The 17,091-nt window shown below is 56.9% G+C and overlaps 1 protein-coding gene across 2 annotated transcripts; it reads left to right on the forward strand.

The window, feature by feature from the left end:
- Window positions 1-1,360: 1,360 nt before the first annotated feature.
- ASB10 (ankyrin repeat and SOCS box containing 10) lies at window positions 1,361-9,978 on the forward strand. 2 transcript variants are annotated; one of them, XM_032840257.1, is made up of 7 exons: window positions 1,361-1,679; window positions 2,237-2,326; window positions 2,507-2,774; window positions 6,126-6,645; window positions 9,187-9,300; window positions 9,595-9,780; window positions 9,923-9,978. In XM_032840257.1, the coding sequence occupies exons 1-6, from the start codon at window positions 1,409-1,411 to the stop codon at window positions 9,778-9,780; spliced, it is 1,449 nt and encodes a 482-aa protein (XP_032696148.1). In that variant the 5' UTR covers window positions 1,361-1,408; the 3' UTR covers window positions 9,923-9,978. The 2 variants fall into 2 exon arrangements, with proteins under 2 accessions (XP_032696148.1, XP_032696150.1); XM_032840259.1 differs by lacking the exon at window positions 2,237-2,326.
- Window positions 9,979-17,091: the final 7,113 nt, after the last annotated feature.

Raw genomic sequence — 17,091 nt, forward strand, 5'->3', positions numbered from 1 at the left:
CCCCTCCTGCCCCATCCCTGCTGGCCCTCCGTCCTCACCCACTCACAGCCTGTACCCTCGGCCTCCAGAGCCCTGTCCTCTGACCCCGCCGGTGTCTTCATCTCCTGTCCGTTCCTGTCCTGGCTCCCCAGCTCTCTTCCTCCTTGGGGTTTTTAAGAAAGAAAAAAAAAATAGGAAAAGAAAGAGAAGGAAAAAGCGAGGGGAGAAGGAAGGTCTACGGTAAGTCTGGAAAAAGAAAAAAAGCAAGTGTGGAAGTCAGCAGACGCTGGTGTTAACCCCACCTCGGCACTAACTCCCTGTGTGATCTCACACAGACCTTTCCTGTGTCTGGGCCTCAGTTTCCTTGTAAAGCGAGGAGAGATTGGACCAAGGTCCCTGGTACTCTAGGGTTTGATTATCCTTACAGGACTGTGTCAGGGTTAGGACTCTTAGGAAGTGGCGGGGTAGGGTAGAGGACGGTTCTAGAGATGAAGGGTGTAGTAGGTGGCCAGCACAAGGGCCAGTGGGGGGTCAGGTTTTAAGTTCTCTTTCTCCTTGTTATCCTGCTTATCTCCCCAAATGTAAGTAGTCTCGTTACCCTAATGTGCCTGAATGGGCCACTTCCTCCTCCTCACTCCCCAACTGGGACCCCTCTAACGTTGGCAAGTAGGGATGGGAGATGGGGGGGTCAGCACCCGGGGTGGGCACTGGGAGTTTCTGTGGCTGCTTGTGGGCTGAGCCCTCTCTCCCCCAGGCCGAAGTCTGTCTTCTGGAGAACACCTAGAAGGAAAGCCTCGTGGAATGGGGCCGCCTTAGCCATTCACCGCTACTGTGGACCTTTTCCTTGGGTTTGGGAGGCAGAAGGTGCAGGGTTGACCAGTGGCATTTGGGAGGGCAGGAAAAATCGCCGGGCACCCACAGGCCCTCCCCGTGGTGTCAGAGCCCAGGCCGCCGGAGCCTGGCTGGGTAAAGCACATGAGACAAAACAGAGAGAAGGAAATGGCAGCTTGAGATCTGCCACCCCCGTTCTAGTCCCGGATCTGCCACAAGTGGTCACACCTTGGGCAGATCACTTCCCACACCTGGGCTCTGTGTTCCTTTACCTGTGAAACTGCAGGTTGGCTCCCACGACCTAGGCGACCCCTTTTCAACCCTGCGGGCCATCAGCTCCAGGGTGGACTCAGGGTTGGAGGGCTCGAGCCTCACTCTGTTTTCCAGCTCTTCCCTAATGCCCATGCCGGCCTGAGGCCGCCTTCCTGGGACAGACAGCAAGGCCAGCCCGGGCTATTTATGGCATGGCCTACGTGTGCTCCCTGCTCCTCCCACACTAGGCCTCTGCCTGCCTCGGGCCCAGTGCTTGCCTGCCCAGTCGGCTGGCGACATCGCCTTGAGTCCCACTTCTTCGGCCCCTCTCTCCCAGAGATTGGCCATGCCTGGGAGAAGGAGTTCCCCTCCCCGCTGGGGAGGGCACCTGGGGTGCCTTCCTTCGGCCCCAGCCTGCCGGATCTGGGAGTCCCAGTCCCGCCCAGTCTGGGAACCAACCCGGCGGTCGCCACTGCTATGCCGTGACATGGCTTTGCAGAACGCCCTGTACACTGGAGACCTGGCGAGGTTGCAGGAGCTGTTTCCCCCACACAGCACAGCCGACCTGTTGCTGGAGTCCCGGGCCGCCGAGCCTCGCTGGAGCAGCCACCAGAGGGGTGAGGGACTGCCGGGGGCGGAGGGCTAAGGGGCAGGGGACTGGACTGACCCAATGCAACGCCGAGTTACCAAGTGTTTGAGGAAAAGGAGAAGCCCCTGGCTACTTCTCCCCTACCCAGAGGCTTGCCTAAGCCTTGGCTCAGGAGTGAAGTCATGCGGAGCCCAGAATAGCTTCTGCTGAACTGCATGGCCGGGTCAGGCTCAGCTCAGGGACACAGAGATCCTCTCCCTCCATCTGTCCGTGTTTCCTTCCTCCTCCTCCCTCCCTCTGCCTCTGACCCCCAACCCCAGTTTCCCCCACTCCTCTTCCCACATGCTCTTACGTACTCTGTCCTCATGAGCTGGTCCCCAGAAGAGTGCAAGGGGCAGGGAGAACACCCCAGTGACAGACACGCCCTCTGTGCCAGGCTGGTGGAGAAGCCCAACACAGGGTCTGCAGAGAACCCAGAGTCTGCCCCGGGACCCATCGTCACCCGGACGGCCTCGGGACCTGCCCTGGCCTTCTGGCAGGCGGTGCTGGCGGGGGACGTGGGCTCGGTCTCCCGCATCCTCGCAGATTCCAGCACTGGCCTGGCCCCGGATTCCATCTTTGATACCAGCGACCCAGAGCGATGGAGGGATTTCCGCTACAACATCCGCGCTCTGAGTACGGGCCAGGGGCACGGGGCGGGGGTGGGGGGAGGAGGCCGGGGGTTCTGAGTGGGAGAGGGGAGGCTGGCATTGGAGCTCTGGGCTCTCTCTTGCCAGCCTCCGCCCACCTCCTCTGTTGCATGGCGGCTGTCGGCCTCCCTGCAGGGTCTGAGGTCCCCATGCCCTCTCTCCCTAGGACTCTGGTCTCTGACATACGAAGAGGAGCTGACCACGCCGCTGCACGTGGCTGCCAGCCGGGGCCACACGGAAGTCCTGCGGCTGCTGCTGAGGCGGCGGGCACGGCCTGACAGCGCCCCCGGGGGCCGCACCGCCCTGCACGAAGCCTGTGCTGCAAGCCATGCCGCCTGTGTCCACGTGCTGCTGGTGGCAGGAGCGGACCCCAACATCCCCGACCAGGATGGAAAGCTCCCCCTGCACCTCTGCCAGGGGGCTGGCACCCTTGAGTGAGTGACCCCTCAACCCCGTCCCCATCCCCATCCCCCTCTCAGGAGGGAGGGGGTCAGAGCCAAGACCACAGGGGGTTGAGCAAGCAGGTCGGGGCATGCAGGCTGGCTGAGCTCGGCTGGGCTGGGAGTCGGGAAGGGGGTGCTCCCCAAACCATCCTGCCATTGGCCTTGGCCCTGGAACTTCGGAAGGGCCTGTACTTGGGACGGTTTCTGCTTCCCCAGGGGTGTAAAAGGAGCGTGGCAGGGACCGAGCTGCAGAGCCTGGGCTGGGAAGTTGTCTGGATCCATTGTGAGCAGGAGGACTACTGTAAAGTGTTCATTTTTCTGACCCTATCCTGTGCTCCAGGCCCTGTGCTAAGTACAACAGTAACTGAGACGGAAGCCTGCCCTCAGGGAGCTGACTCTCCAGCAGTGATCCAGACAGTCTGGAAAGGAAAGCAGTCCCCGGTTAAGGCATGCATTGATCCCTGTGGGCAGGTCTTGGCATTTCCCTAGTGGTGGCTAACCCTCAGATAAATGGGCCTAGGGACGGAGCTCAGCTAACTAAACTCACAGGAAACTGATAGACCCATCTTTTTAAATAAAGATTTTATCTGTTTATTTGACAGAGAGAGAGAGAGAGAGAGGAGGGCATGAGCAGGCAGAGCAGAAGGCAGAGGGAGAGGGAGAGGAAGAGGCAGGTTCCCTGCTGAGCAAGGAGCCCAGTACGGGACTCAATCCCAGGACCCTGGAATCATGACCTGAGCCGAAGGCAGACGCTTAACCAACTGAGCCACCCAGGCGCCCTCTCAGTCAATTTTTTGATGAGCATGGAATCCTGGCAAAGGGAGCCTTGGCAAATCCATGAAGTACCTATACATGCAATAGAGGCCCTCCCTCTACTGACCGCACACCCGGTGAATTTCACATCTTGCTCCTGAATGGGGCCAAATTTCTATCCCTTCCATCATGAGCTACTTAACCTCCTGTTAACCTCATCATCCTTCAGCAGACTCCACTGACTTATCATGGTCGAAGATGTACTCTATAGAATAGAATAGAAACACAATAGAAGCAATAGAAACACAATGTGAACTGCGTATGTAATTTAAAATTTTCTAGTAGCCTTATAAAAATAAAAGAACAATCATAGGGCTCAGTCAGTAGAGTTGGGACTCTTGATCTCTGGCTTGTGAGTTCAAGCCCCACATTGGGTGTAGAGATGATTTTAAATATAAAATCTTTAAAAAAAAACAGAAAAAGATGAAATTAATTTTTTAAATTGTGGTAAAATACATGTAACATAAAATTTACCACCTTGACCATTTCTGAGGGCACAGTTCAGTGGGACTAGGAAAGTTTACACTGTCAGGTGACCATCACCACCATCCTTCTCATGAACATTTTTAATCTGATAAAACTGAAATTCAGGGGCACCTGGTTGGCTCAGTTGGTTAAGTGTCTGTCTTCCAGTCAAGACCCTTTCTCAGGGTCTTGGGACTCCTGGGGCTCCCTGCTCCATGGGGAGTCTGCTTCTCCCTCTGCCTCTCCCCTTCTCTCCCTCTCCCCCTGCTTGTTGTGCTCACACTCTCTCTCAAATAAACAAAATCTTAAAAACAAACAAACAAAAAAACCAACCTGGAATTCTGTCCCCACTAAACAACAGCTTCTCATTCCTCTCTCCCTCCACCCCGTGACAGCCACCATTCTTCTGGGTTCTAGAATTTGACTATTCTAAGTACCCCGTATGAGTGTACTTACAGGGCATTTGTCCTTTGGCGATGGCTTCTGGCACTCAGCACCATGTCCTCAGGGTTCACTCCGGCTGCAGCAGGTGTCAGGATGTCCTCCCTTTTTCAGGCTAAATGAGATCCCATTGTCTGAAGACGCTACATTCTATCCATGCATCTGCTGGTGAGCACTGAGACTGCTCTCATAGTTTGGCTGTCGTGAATAGTGCTGCTGTGAACGTGGGTGTGCAAATATCTGTGAAACAAGTGAAATTAATTTCATTTTTTAAAAAAGATTTTATTTATTTATTTGACAAAGAGCGAGAGATCACAAGTAGGCAGACAGGCAGGCAGAGAGAGAGGGGGAAGCAGGCTCCCTGCTGGCAGAGAGCCCGACGCGGGGCTCGATCCCAGGACCCTGAGATCATGACCTGAGCCAAAGGCAGAGGCTTTAACGCGCTAAGCCACCCAGGCGCCCCTGTGAAATTAATTTTAATAATATATTTTATTTAATCCAGTATATCTAAAACATTGTCACTTCAACATGTAATCAGTATACAGAACTAATGAGATATTTTTACTTTCTCTTTTTTTGTACCAAGTCTTCGAAATCAGTGTGTGTTTTACACTCACGGCATGTCTCCATGAGGCACGGTCATAATCCAAGCACTCAGGAGCCACGTGTGCCTGGTGATCACCGAATCAGACAACACAGCTCTACACAATCCCACATTTTTGGCTCTGGTCACGTTCTAGCCCAGCCATATGGAGACCGCACCTGGTTGAGAATCATTCTGCCCTTTCCCGAGTAAACAGAAGTATTTTTAAAATTACTATGGATAACTTTAAGCCTATAGAAAGGTGGGCAGGATAATATGATGGCCCCGTGATCCATCACACTCTCGCCCTGCCAAGGGCCGCTGTCACGGCCTTTCCAGGCATTTTCTCCTGGGCCGCTCACAACTTCATTCAGTCTAGGTATTAGCAATTGTCCCTATTCTACAGATGAGGACACTAGCTCCAAGAGGCTAAGTTCTCTTCACCTTGAATTTCCGTGTACACGGTCTTACAGGCACGCACAACCTTCTGGGAGGGCTGTCTTGGAGCAAATCTGGCTGGTCAATTTGGGTTTTGTTGTTCTTTTTCCTATGCCCCCAATTCCATCTGCACGCATGGCCAGGTCCCGTGTCCCCCTTCCTCCACCAGCCCCAGTGTGCGCAGCTCTCCAACTGCCCTGCTGCCCCGGGTCCAAATGCCGGCCGCGCTCTTTCCTGGCTGTGCAAACGTGGGCCAGGTCCTCACACCTTCAGGGCTCAGTTTCTGCCTCAGGACCTAGGAAGAAACAAGTTAGTTCATGTAAAGCCCTCAGAAGGGTTCCCGTTCTCACTGCATGAGGGCTTGTGTGAATCTCACCCCCACAAAGAGTTTAGGGCACCACTCCTGCAGAGGGCAAGCAGGCTTGGAGAGAAGCCTTGCTGGCCCTAGGACATGGCTGGGATGACTAGTGACCGTGGGATGGAGGAGGAGGGGAGGGACAGAAGCAGGAGTCACCCAAGTACTCCCTCCGGGTTTGTTCTGCTCAGACTGGTAGGAGTGGAGGACTCTATTTCCCTCCCCAACCCCATCTCACCCTTCTCAGGTGTGCCGAACTGCTCCTGAGGTTTGGGGCCAAAGTGGATGGTCGGTCTGAGGAGGACGAGGAGACCCCTTTGCATGTGGCCGCCCGGCTGGGCCACGTGGAGCTGGCAGACCTGCTTCTGAGACGGGGGGCGTGCCCTAATGCCCGTAATGCTGAAGGCTGGACCCCGCTGCTGGCTGCCTGCGACGTCCGCTGCGCGTCCCCCGACAACTCGGAGGCCACCACCGCCCGCTGCCTCCAGCTGTGCCGTCTGCTGCTTTCAGCTGGAGCCGAGGCTGATGCCGCGGACCAGGACAAGCAGCGGCCTCTGCACCTGGCCTGTCGCCGTGGCCACGCCGCCGTCGTGGAGCTGCTCCTTTCCTGTGGCGTCAGCGCTAACGCCATGGACTATGGGGGACACACGGCCCTGCACTGTGCTCTGCAGGGCCCAGCTGCAGCCCTGGCCCAGAGCCCAGAGCACACGGTGCGAGCTCTGCTCAACCACGGTGCCGTCCGCGTCTGGCCGGGGGCCCTCCCCAAGGTATGGGGCTGGGGCCAGAGGGAGGGCCGTGGGGGTGAGGAGATGGGGAGCCTGGGACCTGCTCCCGCTCGCTCTAGATGCAGCCTCACACTCTGATTCATCACGTCAACAAAGCCCAACAGGGGGCAAAGGCAAGGATGCAGACCAGCAGGAGGGGTGTGTGTGTGTGTCCACACATGTGCTCACACGTGCATAAACACATGTGTGCGTACATGCATATGCACGTGCATGTGCATGCACCAGCGTGTGCGTGTGTGATGAAGGTGGACGCAGGGCAGGAGGGCAGATAATCACGTAACCTGAAAAGCCAGGAGCCAGGACTGATGTGAGCGTCAGGGAGTTTTTTCTTCGTCAGGGGAGTGAGCTGATGAGAGGAGCACGTGGGAAACTCAGCCTGGCGGTGGGATCCGTTCAGTGAGACTCTCGGTGCACAGGAGAGGCTCCCCCAGGGCAGAGCGATGAGCCTGGGCCATGAGGTTCAAAGCCTCCTGACCTTGTGCAGACAGACACTGTCCTTGTTTCAGAGAGCTTAGCAGGACATGCATCCCCCAGACCAGCAGCCGCTGTCCTGGCACCAGAGAAAAAGCCCTTCGCCATGAATTTCCCGGCTGTATCCTATTTTATTAACATAAAATGTTCCCAAAGTAGATTCAACTTGAAGACCTGTGCTCCTAGATGCTGTGGTAGGGGGCCCTGTCCCATACTGTGTCATATCTGGAGGGGGCCATATAATGTCGCCGAGGGTGCTGGGAGTGGGTTGGGGAACTGTGTTCTCTGAGGAGCTGGGTCAGACAGATATAGGGCAGCAAGCTGTGGGCAGATCCCTCCGGGCCATCTCGGGTCTTGAACCGTCCAGCCCTGAACCTCCTCTCCTGTCCCTGCCTTTCCCCTTCACTCACAAACCTAGAAGCATCTGTCTAGATTCCTAAGCAAGACCAAATAATTAAACAGCCTGAGAGTTCGGCAGATTGGTCTCCCCTTTGGGAAAATACAAGAAAATCAACAATTAACACTAATTAATCTCCTATTAACACCAGATAATTAGGAGACGAGCAATTCCCTGTAATCTGACGGTGGCTCTGACAGCTAATGATTTCCCCTTCGGGAAGAGGGTGGGAGGAGGAGGCAGAGCAGTGAAAGGGTTTCCCGAGACCCCACTGCCCGCCCCCCGCCTCCAGCCCCGATCTGCCTGGCCTTAGGGATCAAGGGGGCCGGTACAGCCAAGTGCCCCATTCCTCCCCTTCGTCTGGGTGCCGCATCCCAGGTGATCGAAAAGTTCAGGAAGGAGTCTGCCTCCGTCTCCCACAATCTGGAGTAGCTCCATGCTTGGCTGAGGTGCCGTCTCCCTGCCAGGAGTCGTCTGTGATCACTGCCGGCCTCAGGCAGCTCTCCAGGAGCCACTGGGGGCTCAGGAAACCCGGAGCCAGGGTCTGGTTTGGTGCTTGCTCCTGTGACTATAGGCAAGTCACTGGAACGCTTTGAATGCGTGTTCCTTGCATGTAACACAGTCTCTAGTGAACAGTGCTGAAAAGCTGCAGGAGCCTCATGGGTGACAGTAAGAGGGAGCACAGCCCTGCCCACCACCAGACACTATTCTATGGTGTGATACCTTGGAAGTAAGTGACAACCACGAGTGCAGGCTCTGGAACCTGGCGCACAAGCCTCATGACCCTTGGCAAGTTGCTTAATCTCTTGGGGCCTCAGTTTCCTCGTGCATAACACAGGGACATAAGAGTGCGCCTGCTTCTTAGGGTTAGTATGAGAACTGAGCTCATACACATCAAGCCCTTGAGATGGGATCCTAACCTAGAGTTAGCGATCAACTCGTTAGCTCATGTTCTTCTAAGTTAAGCAACCTGCGGGAAAGCTGCTGGGCATTATCCCAACGTAGGGGGAGAGAGAGATGCAGTTTGAACCACCGCAAGAGGCTTCCCAGAGTGGAGGGGACTTGGGATGGGCTGGCCTTGGAGATGGAGGAGAAGTCAGTCCCAGACCTGCTCTGGGCAGATGGGATGGGGCAGCGAGGCTTTTCTAGACCACAGGACAAAGCACCCTCCCAACACACTCAGTCCCAAGCCTACCTGGTTTTCATTGTAACGGCTTATCCGTGGTTGTTGATGTGTCTACACTGTTTCCTCCCACTGGAATAGAAGTTCCCAGCTGACAAGGACCTGTCTGTCATCGTCATTGCTGGGTCCCCAGAGCTCAGGCCATAGTGGCCCTCAGTAAATACTTACTAAATGAAGAAATAAAAGAATGAAAATGGCTCCAACTCGATCCCACCAGGCCTCTTCTGGCCTTGTCCCTTCTCTCTGAATCCTCTCCCCAATGGCCTCACTTTAACTTGATCACAACTGCAAAATCCTATGTCTTGAGGTCATATTTATATGTACTGGGGATTAGGACTTCAACATTTTGCAGGGGGGGGGCACAATTCAACCCACAGCAGCCGTTCTATCACCGTCTGGCCATTCTGCGCAGACTGGCTGGGGACCTGCAGTGTGGGGGGAAGACCAGAACTGCTATCTCTGCCTCCTCCAGGTGCTGGAGCGCTGGTGCGAGTCTCCGAGGACCATTGAGGTCCTGATGAACACCTACAGTACCATGCAGCTTCCTGAGGAGGCCATGGGCCTGGTGCCTCTTGAAACACTGCAGGTCAGATTCCAGGACCCGGAACACACACACACACCCTCAGCCTGCCTGGCCCCAAGGGACTCCCGCTGCCTCCAGGGAAGCTCCGTTCGTTCCCCCAACCCTGCCCCAGAGAAACGACCCAGAGACCCACTTACGTCCCAGCAGAAGACGACCCACAGGGTGAACACCCAAAACACTACTTCTGGAGGCTTCCATAGACACCTCCTGGCCACCAGCCTCCCCCTGCCCCGCTCTAGGAGGAAAGGGTGCCATTTGTCCAAGGCTGCCTCACTGAGCCCCTCATTCTGTCCCCAGAAGCACCACCGTTTCTATTCCTCCCTTTTCGCCTTGGTGAGACAGCCCAGATCCCTGCAGCATCTCAGCCGCTGTGTGCTCCGTGCTCACCTGGCAGCCCACCTGCCCCAAGCCCTGCCCCGCCTTCCCCTGCCATCCCGCCTGCTCCGCTACCTGCAGCTGGATTTTGAGGACGTGCTCTACTAGGTAAGTCCTGGGTTCCGTGGGTGGCCCCAGCCGTCTAGAGGGATGGGTCTGAAGCAAGAGAAGAATTCAGGGCAGGCCCTTGGCCAGAACCAGCCAGCCTCCTGGATCATGGACCTCTCTGAATCCACACCTCTGTTTCCAGATGTCCCCTGCCTTTGGGGAGACCTGAAAGCAGATGCCCCAGGGGGGTCCAGTCTGCTGCTCACAGCACCCCCAACCCAGGACTGAGTTGAACTGATTCAGGCCCGAGGTGACTGTGTCAGCAGGATGTCCAGCTTCCCAGGCACATGTTGGAGCCGTCATTCTCACCGGGGAGAGACACAGACAGACCACGCCGCCAGGCGATGTCTAACGGAGACAGCTGGGACTCGTGGCAAGGGATGCACTCCTGTTGGTGGTCTCCCGAGGCACCCCTCCGGTCTACCCGATCCTGGTGTGAGCATTAAAAATCTGCTCGCCTGCGTTGTTTGGTGCTGTGTCCAGCAGGTCTTCCTCTGAGCTGGTTACTCAGGGGACTCAGGTTGGGCAGACTTATGCCCCGCCATCTGTCCCATGGTGCCAGCTGTGTCCTCGTCCCCCTCTGGCATCTACCAGCTGTTGAGCAGTCCAGGCAGACTTGCCCAGTGGCTCATGATGTGACACAAGGGCCACCAGGTGAGACAGCGTCCGGACAACCAGCCAGGGGAGGGTTGAGCAAACAGGCTTCGGTAGAGAAGAGCTGCTGCAGGGATGAGGCAGTGCGGACGACGGGACAGGATGGGAAAGGCGGCCTCGGGGCAGGGCGCTGAGGTGAACAAGGCGGCCAGTGAAAAGGGTGCAGGTGTCAGCCATCAGGGAGGGTCACCGTGGCTCAGGTGAGAGTGGAAGATTCAGGTTTGGAATAAACTACCCTCGCTACTGCCTGTCGTCTAGGTCAGGGAGCAGCCGGCGCACACCTGGTTCCTGCCTCTCTCGGATTTAGCTTTGGGGCGGCAGGAGCTGAGCTGAGCTAACGCGCCGGGGGTCCCAGTCTCAGCTCTGCCAGTCGGTAGTGGCACTTAAATTTCTTCCCCTCTCTGGCTCAAGTTGCTCACCGCTGTAAGACAGGAAAGGAGAGAGTCCCTGAGGGCCTTTGCAGCCCCAGGATTTTAAGACCTCGCAAGTGGCCAGCACGCAGGAGTCAGAAGGAAGATGGAATTGACGGGGGACGCAGAGCAGCCAATCAAGTGCACTGTGATCCGTGACGTCACGGGTCGCCGGACAGGTTTCACCGCGCCCCAGAGGGCGTACGCGCAGGAGTTCACACCTTTCCCGCCAACTTCCAACTTCGGGAAGGACGGAGGCTGCGGTGGGCGGGGTCTGAAGGACGCAGGCGGCAGGGGCGGGGCCGGCAGGGCGCGAGGGCGAGGCCGGGGAAGGCGTGGAGAGAGAAGCCTGGGAGAAGCGGGGCGGAGGTGAGTGCGCCCGGGGGCTCCCACCCGGCCTCAGGGGCCTTGGGCTAACCCGCGCTGTGGGGCGCGACAGGAGGACCGGACCGCCAGACGGAGCCCCGGCCCCTCAGCTGTGGCGACGCCGGGCGGGTCCTGAGCGCGCAGGCCCGGGCGCGCAGGGTGGAGGGGATGAGGGACGGGGGCTGGGCAGCGATTTCGGTGGGGCTGGTGCGTGTGTGCGGGGGGCCTCTCCGGGAGAGCCCGTCTTGTGTCGGGCGGGGGCCTGGGAGAATGCCCATGGCCCATGCGTCTGTTAGGCAAGGGCTTACATGCTCCTGCGCCCAGGTGCCGCGCGCACAGGCCTGGCTCTCCGGTCCCCACCGGAGTACCTTCTAGTGCGGGGACCCTAAGCAAACGGGCGGCGGCAAGGTGCCTCCGTGCTGAGCCCCACGAGGATTCATCCGGCGATTACCAGCGTGCTTGGAGCGACTGGAGACGGGGGACAGGGAAGCCTCCTCTTGGAGGAGGTGACATTTGACCTGAGGCCCAGGCGCGCGAGTGGAATGAGGACGAGCCTTGGGGTGCCATGAAATGATGTAGCTTTGAGAAGCTCTCTGAATGGCTTAGGGGAGAGGCCAGGGAGAGTCCAAGACCATTAGGGGCTTCTGCTGACATCCAGAGACCCCAGAACTGGGGAAGCAGTTTGGGACCCCCTTTGGAGACTCGAGGTGACATGCTGATGGGCTGGACGTGGGGCCTGAAGGAGAGTAATCCCGGATGACTCTGTTTCGGCTGAACAACTGGGTGGGCGGTGGTGCTAATTCCGAAGGCCGAGAAGTTGAGCCAGGGACAGGCGGTGGAGGAATGAGACAGTCACTCTGGGACATAGGAAGTCGGAGCTGCCTGTTACACATCTGAAAGAGGCCATGTCACAGGGTCATTTAGATCTAGGAATCTGGAATTCGGAGACAAGGGCAGGTCTGGCGATATAAATGGGACCGTTGGCATGAGAAAGATGCTGAAAGCTCTGTTCTAAGAGAATCCTGACTCTCGAGGGGATGACTTTCCTGAGAGTTATTTATGCACTCTGATGGAAATTTTACTTAATCCCACCCACATCACTCATTTTGCACCTCCTCGATCTACAGCTGTGAATGAGACCGGTTCCTGCCCTCAGTGAATTTCCCATCTAGTCCGAAAAACAAGTGTGTGAATCACTAGTTCAACTACAAGGGGCAGTGAAGTGAATGCAAGACTTGTGGGAGCAGAGGCTGAGGGCATGTAGGGGGCAGGGACCTGGGAAGACTTCCCAGGAGGCGGTTGCCTCTCCCAAAGTGTTAAGAAGGGAGAAGGATTTCTGACCATATCTGAGAGTACTGGATCCTTTGAAGGATGCCTTTTTTTTTTTTTTCTTAAAAAGATTTTATTTATTCACTTGACAGAGCAAGCACACGCAGGGCGAGCAGCAGAGGGAGAGGGAGAAGCAGGCTCTCCACCGAGCAGGGAGCTGGATCCAGGGCTGGACCCCAGAACCTGGAGATCATGACCTCAGCTGAAGGCAGACACTTAACCAACTGAGTCACCCAGGCGCCCCTGAAGGATGCCTTTTTAAGGAGGATAGCAGTCAGGGAAGAAAGACCATGCAGAGTGGTCAGTGTGAGGGTCTGCTGCCCAACTTCACGCGTTCTGCCATTAGCAGGAAGTGGTAGGCAGGTCCTTTCTGGGGTTAGACATAAACAGACACTCTTGCAAGCCGGGGAGCTTCCTCCCCAGCCTCCTGGCTGCGGGTCCCGCGGGCCCAGAACCTCTCCCCGGTAATTGCTTTCCGTAATGTGTTTGCTCCAAACCAATTTCACGCCTCCGTGAGGACTCCGCCCTGCACTGGAGGCGCGGACCTCCCCACCACCAACCTACCCACGTGTAACGCGTGCTCACACACAAACGGCACGCAATTTAGACAACAGATACACGGGGTTCAAGTAACTGGGCGCGAAGAATATACATGAACCTACACGCACGCATACTAGACTTTAAGATTCTTGGGTACAATTCCCCCCGCCCACCCAGCGCGCTCCCAGTTTGATATCCGGCAGGGGCGCCCAGGGCGCACGCCCTAGGAAGGTTCACCTGGTCGGGCTCCTATGCCCTCGCACGTCTCCCGGGCTAACGCCAGGGGGCGCTGCAGTACTCCGCTCTCCGCTCACGCTGACGCAGTTGCGCGCTGCCGCCACCAGAGGGTATCCGCGGGCAGGGCCCGACGCCCATCGCGAGTGGACCCTCTCCCGCCAATAAGTGAGGCGGAGGTACAGATACTTCGGCTTTGACTTTAGAATACTTAGTTCCTCGTATCCTAGGGGCTGCCTTCCAAACCATGACGGGGAGGATAGATGGGGAGGTCCGATACAGGGACAAGCAGAAGAGGGTAGGTTCAACTCCTCTTACAGGCCTTGACCCAGCAGGTGAAATCCTTGAGTACCTGGACAGTCCGAGAAGCAGAAGGCTGTTGTGGACAGTGAGAAGAGAGCTTGCCCGCGGCGGGCCTGGGGGGCGCTCGGTTAGAGCAGCACAGCCTTCTGCTGGGAAAGAGAGGAGCCGGCTGTGTTCAGAGTTGATGGTGACAGCGTCTCCCCTGGTCCTGATGGGGAAGGGAAGGAGAGCCGCTGGTCCAGGGACTTCCCGACCACTGTGCTCTCCTTCGTCCATTTAGTACAGGAGGGAAAGGGATGTCGAAACGCATTTCTTCATGTTCGCTTGATCCTTGCCCTGGCTCCTGGGCTAGGCAGAGTAGATCCTAATCACTTGCTCTCACAGATGGAGCTGAGTCAGAGGGGCCAAGGTTACCTGGCTCTGTGAGGCTCGGAACAGGGACTTAACTCCAAGTCTTGTTACTCCAGCCCGTGCTTTTTTCCGTTGACCATTGGCCTCGGTTCCACAGCCTGCAAACGGGCAGGGAAGGGGAATGGGCTGCTTCAGCTGCCCCTATGTATGTGGCTTTTATCCTGGTTAGCTAGTGAATGTCAAGGACTATGCAGAAGTCACACTTCATGACCTAGCATGGCAGGGGACAGGTCGAGGACATAAACGGATTACAAAATACAGTGTCTCACAGACATGCGGCACACCAGGGCAATACAAAGTCCCTGGGGTTTCACTTGCCTCCTTCCAGAGTTGGTGGCCTGCTGGGATTTGTTGGCACAAGCTTTAAGGCTGAGCCCTCTGCCAGCTTGAGCAGAGGATTTCACTTTACTAAGTCTGGTTCTGGGCAATAAGCTCTTGGCTTGAGCTGGGTGACATACATCTTCAAGACCAGAAGGTCTTTAACCTTGAGTCTGTGACAGTGCATGACCCATTCTGTCCTACCAGAGAGTGACAGGCTTATAAAAGTGGCCTTTTATTGGGGGGCGCTCCTGGTGGGAGGGAGATGTTTAATATATATGCCCTTTTGAGCTTTTGGAATTTTGTACTACGTAATTTTATCACCTATACCAAAAACAAAAAAATAAATGAATGCAGTTCCTTTAAAAAAAAAGTCTCTTCCTTCATGCTTTATTTGATTGGTGTTGTTACTGCTCATATAGCTTTAATTTCAGGGATTGTAACCCAAAGCTCCTTCCATAATTTATCAAGCCCATAAGGCTCCTATTGTGTATCCCACACCGTAAAACCATCAAACCAAGTACTGACCTGTCATTTTTGAAGTACAGTACACTTTTGAAGACTGGTCTTCCCTCTTGGGACCATGAAGTGCTTGATTAATTTAACAAGGGATTCTGAAGAAGATCTTGAGGATGTACAAAGATCATCCTAGAACCCTAGTAGTGAGGCAGGGTTCCCGGACCTGAGGTGAGCCCCGTCTACGTTGCCTGTGGCAGACGTTCTCCCAGCAGACTTGTCTCTACGAGGTTTCATGAGTTTAACGTACAGCCCAGGACAGATCAAGACTTCATGGAAACCACCCATTTCTCCTTTTACCTGTCTGGCAAATTGTCCAGCATAAACAAAGAAACGTCTTCTCTAGGATCTCACCCTTTTCTGTCCCACCCCGGTGACCGTGTCTTTCCAGAGGCTGTTTTGTAATCGTCAGCCTGACTTTAGTGGTGGTCACTAGGCCATCACAACACTCCTGATTGGGACATAGGTCTCTTGAGATCCAGAGTTCGTTCCCGCACGCTCAGCCTTGGCTCAGAAAAACCAAGACCCTTAGGCACAGGTTTCCATTCTCACCTGAGCCAAGTAACTTTCCCAGTCTAGGCTGCATGTTCCTGAACCCGCCCAGCTTTGCTGTTACTTTTAATTAGCTTGGCTCTCGCCGGCCCCACCTGAATCAGTTTTCCAGCGGCCAGGTGACCTCTACTGTAGCTAGCTAGGCGCGCTCTGGGTGCTGAAACTCGGGGCGCGCTCCTGTTGACTTGCCTGTCGTTAGTCTTTTTTTGCCCGTTGACCTGGGCCTCCTATCAAGCAAGAGTATGCGAGACTTTTGCCTCTAGACTGACAACTATACCGCTGGGAACAGGGGGTGGGGGTGGTAAAAGACGCTTGCATTTCTGTGTTTGAGAATGGGGGAGGTGAGCAGAGTCATCTGCAATTAGCGAATAATTAGCGCTGCTGACCCTTGGGGCTCATCAGTGCTCCTGGGGCCAGCCCCCAGCAATCAGCTAGGGCAGGTCGAGAGTGTCAGGCCCAGGAATGAATAGGGCTCATCAGCGGTGCCGGAGCCTGGGAGCCAATCAGGGAAATTAATAGCAGAAGAGAGGGAGAGAGAGGGAGGGAGACAGAGATAGACAGACAGACAAGAGATACAGATATAGGTGAGAAATGAGAAAAAATAGAGTAAGACAACGGGGATAGGGAAAGAGAAGTAGGAATAATCAAATAGGAACAGGGATAGGAAGGAAGGACGGGAGGAAAGGGGAGAGTGGAGGAAGGAAAAGCATGTAAGGGATGGGGGAAAGGTGAGAGGAATGGTAAGTACTTGGCATAGTGTGGGTCCTCGAGGAAATTACCCACAGAGGCCGCGCTTGGGAGGAGGGACCGAGGAGGAAGGGGAAGAGCCAGTATCAGGAGAAAAGAGACCCGGGGAGAGGGGAATGGGGTCGGGAAGAAACTACCGAGGGGAAAGGGGCCCCCTGCAAGAGCTCTGAGCTGCGGCGCCCCGCGGCAGAGCGCGCCCCCTGGCGTTCCCGCCTCGCCGCCCGAGGGGGCGCGGAGGTCCTGTCCCGCCCGCGTGGCTGGGGCTTGCTCTCGGGGCGGCCGGGGAAGGGGCGTCGGGGGCGGGGAGGGACGCCGGGGACTGGCCCAGGGTCCGGCGGAGGACGGCGGCCCGGGGGCCTGGGGCGTCGTGGTCCCGCCCCGCCCGGTGCGCCCTCCTTGCCCCGCGGCCCGCGCCACGTCCACGCCCGGGCAGGGTGGGCCGAGCAGGGGCGGGCTGGGGGGAGGGAGGGGCGCCGGCCCAGCAGCTGCCGCCGCCTTCTCGTCGGCCGCAAACTTTCACAAAGCGGCGTGTCCGGCCTCATCAATCTCCATTAATAATAGTTGGTTGGGCCGCGGGGGGCGGGCGGGGGTCCCGGGCCGGCCGGCCGGGCCGCTGGGAACGGGCTCTGCGGAGGGAGCGGAGCCGGGCGCGGCAGCGGCGGGCGGAGGGAGGAAGTGAAGCGTAATTTGAGGAAGATGGATGAGTCCGGAGGGCGACACCCCCAGCCCGCCCGCTCGCCCGCCCCCTCCCTCCTTATGAGAGAGAGGGAGCGCGGCGCCGGAGCCACACTGCGCCGAGCCCGCGCCCCGCCGCCACCTCGGCCGGGAGCCTGGGAGCGAGCCCTGCGTGTCCGCGCGGGGCGCCCGAGCCGCGAGGCGCACGGCGGCGCCCAGAGGGGAGCGCCCCGGGGCGGCCGCAGCTCCGGGCACG

This window comes from Lontra canadensis, unplaced genomic scaffold, assembly GCF_010015895.1.
Source record: "Lontra canadensis isolate GAN:19392208 unplaced genomic scaffold, GSC_riverotter_1.0 scaffold111, whole genome shotgun sequence".
In the NCBI taxonomy this organism is placed as follows: Eukaryota; Metazoa; Chordata; class Mammalia; order Carnivora; family Mustelidae; genus Lontra; species Lontra canadensis.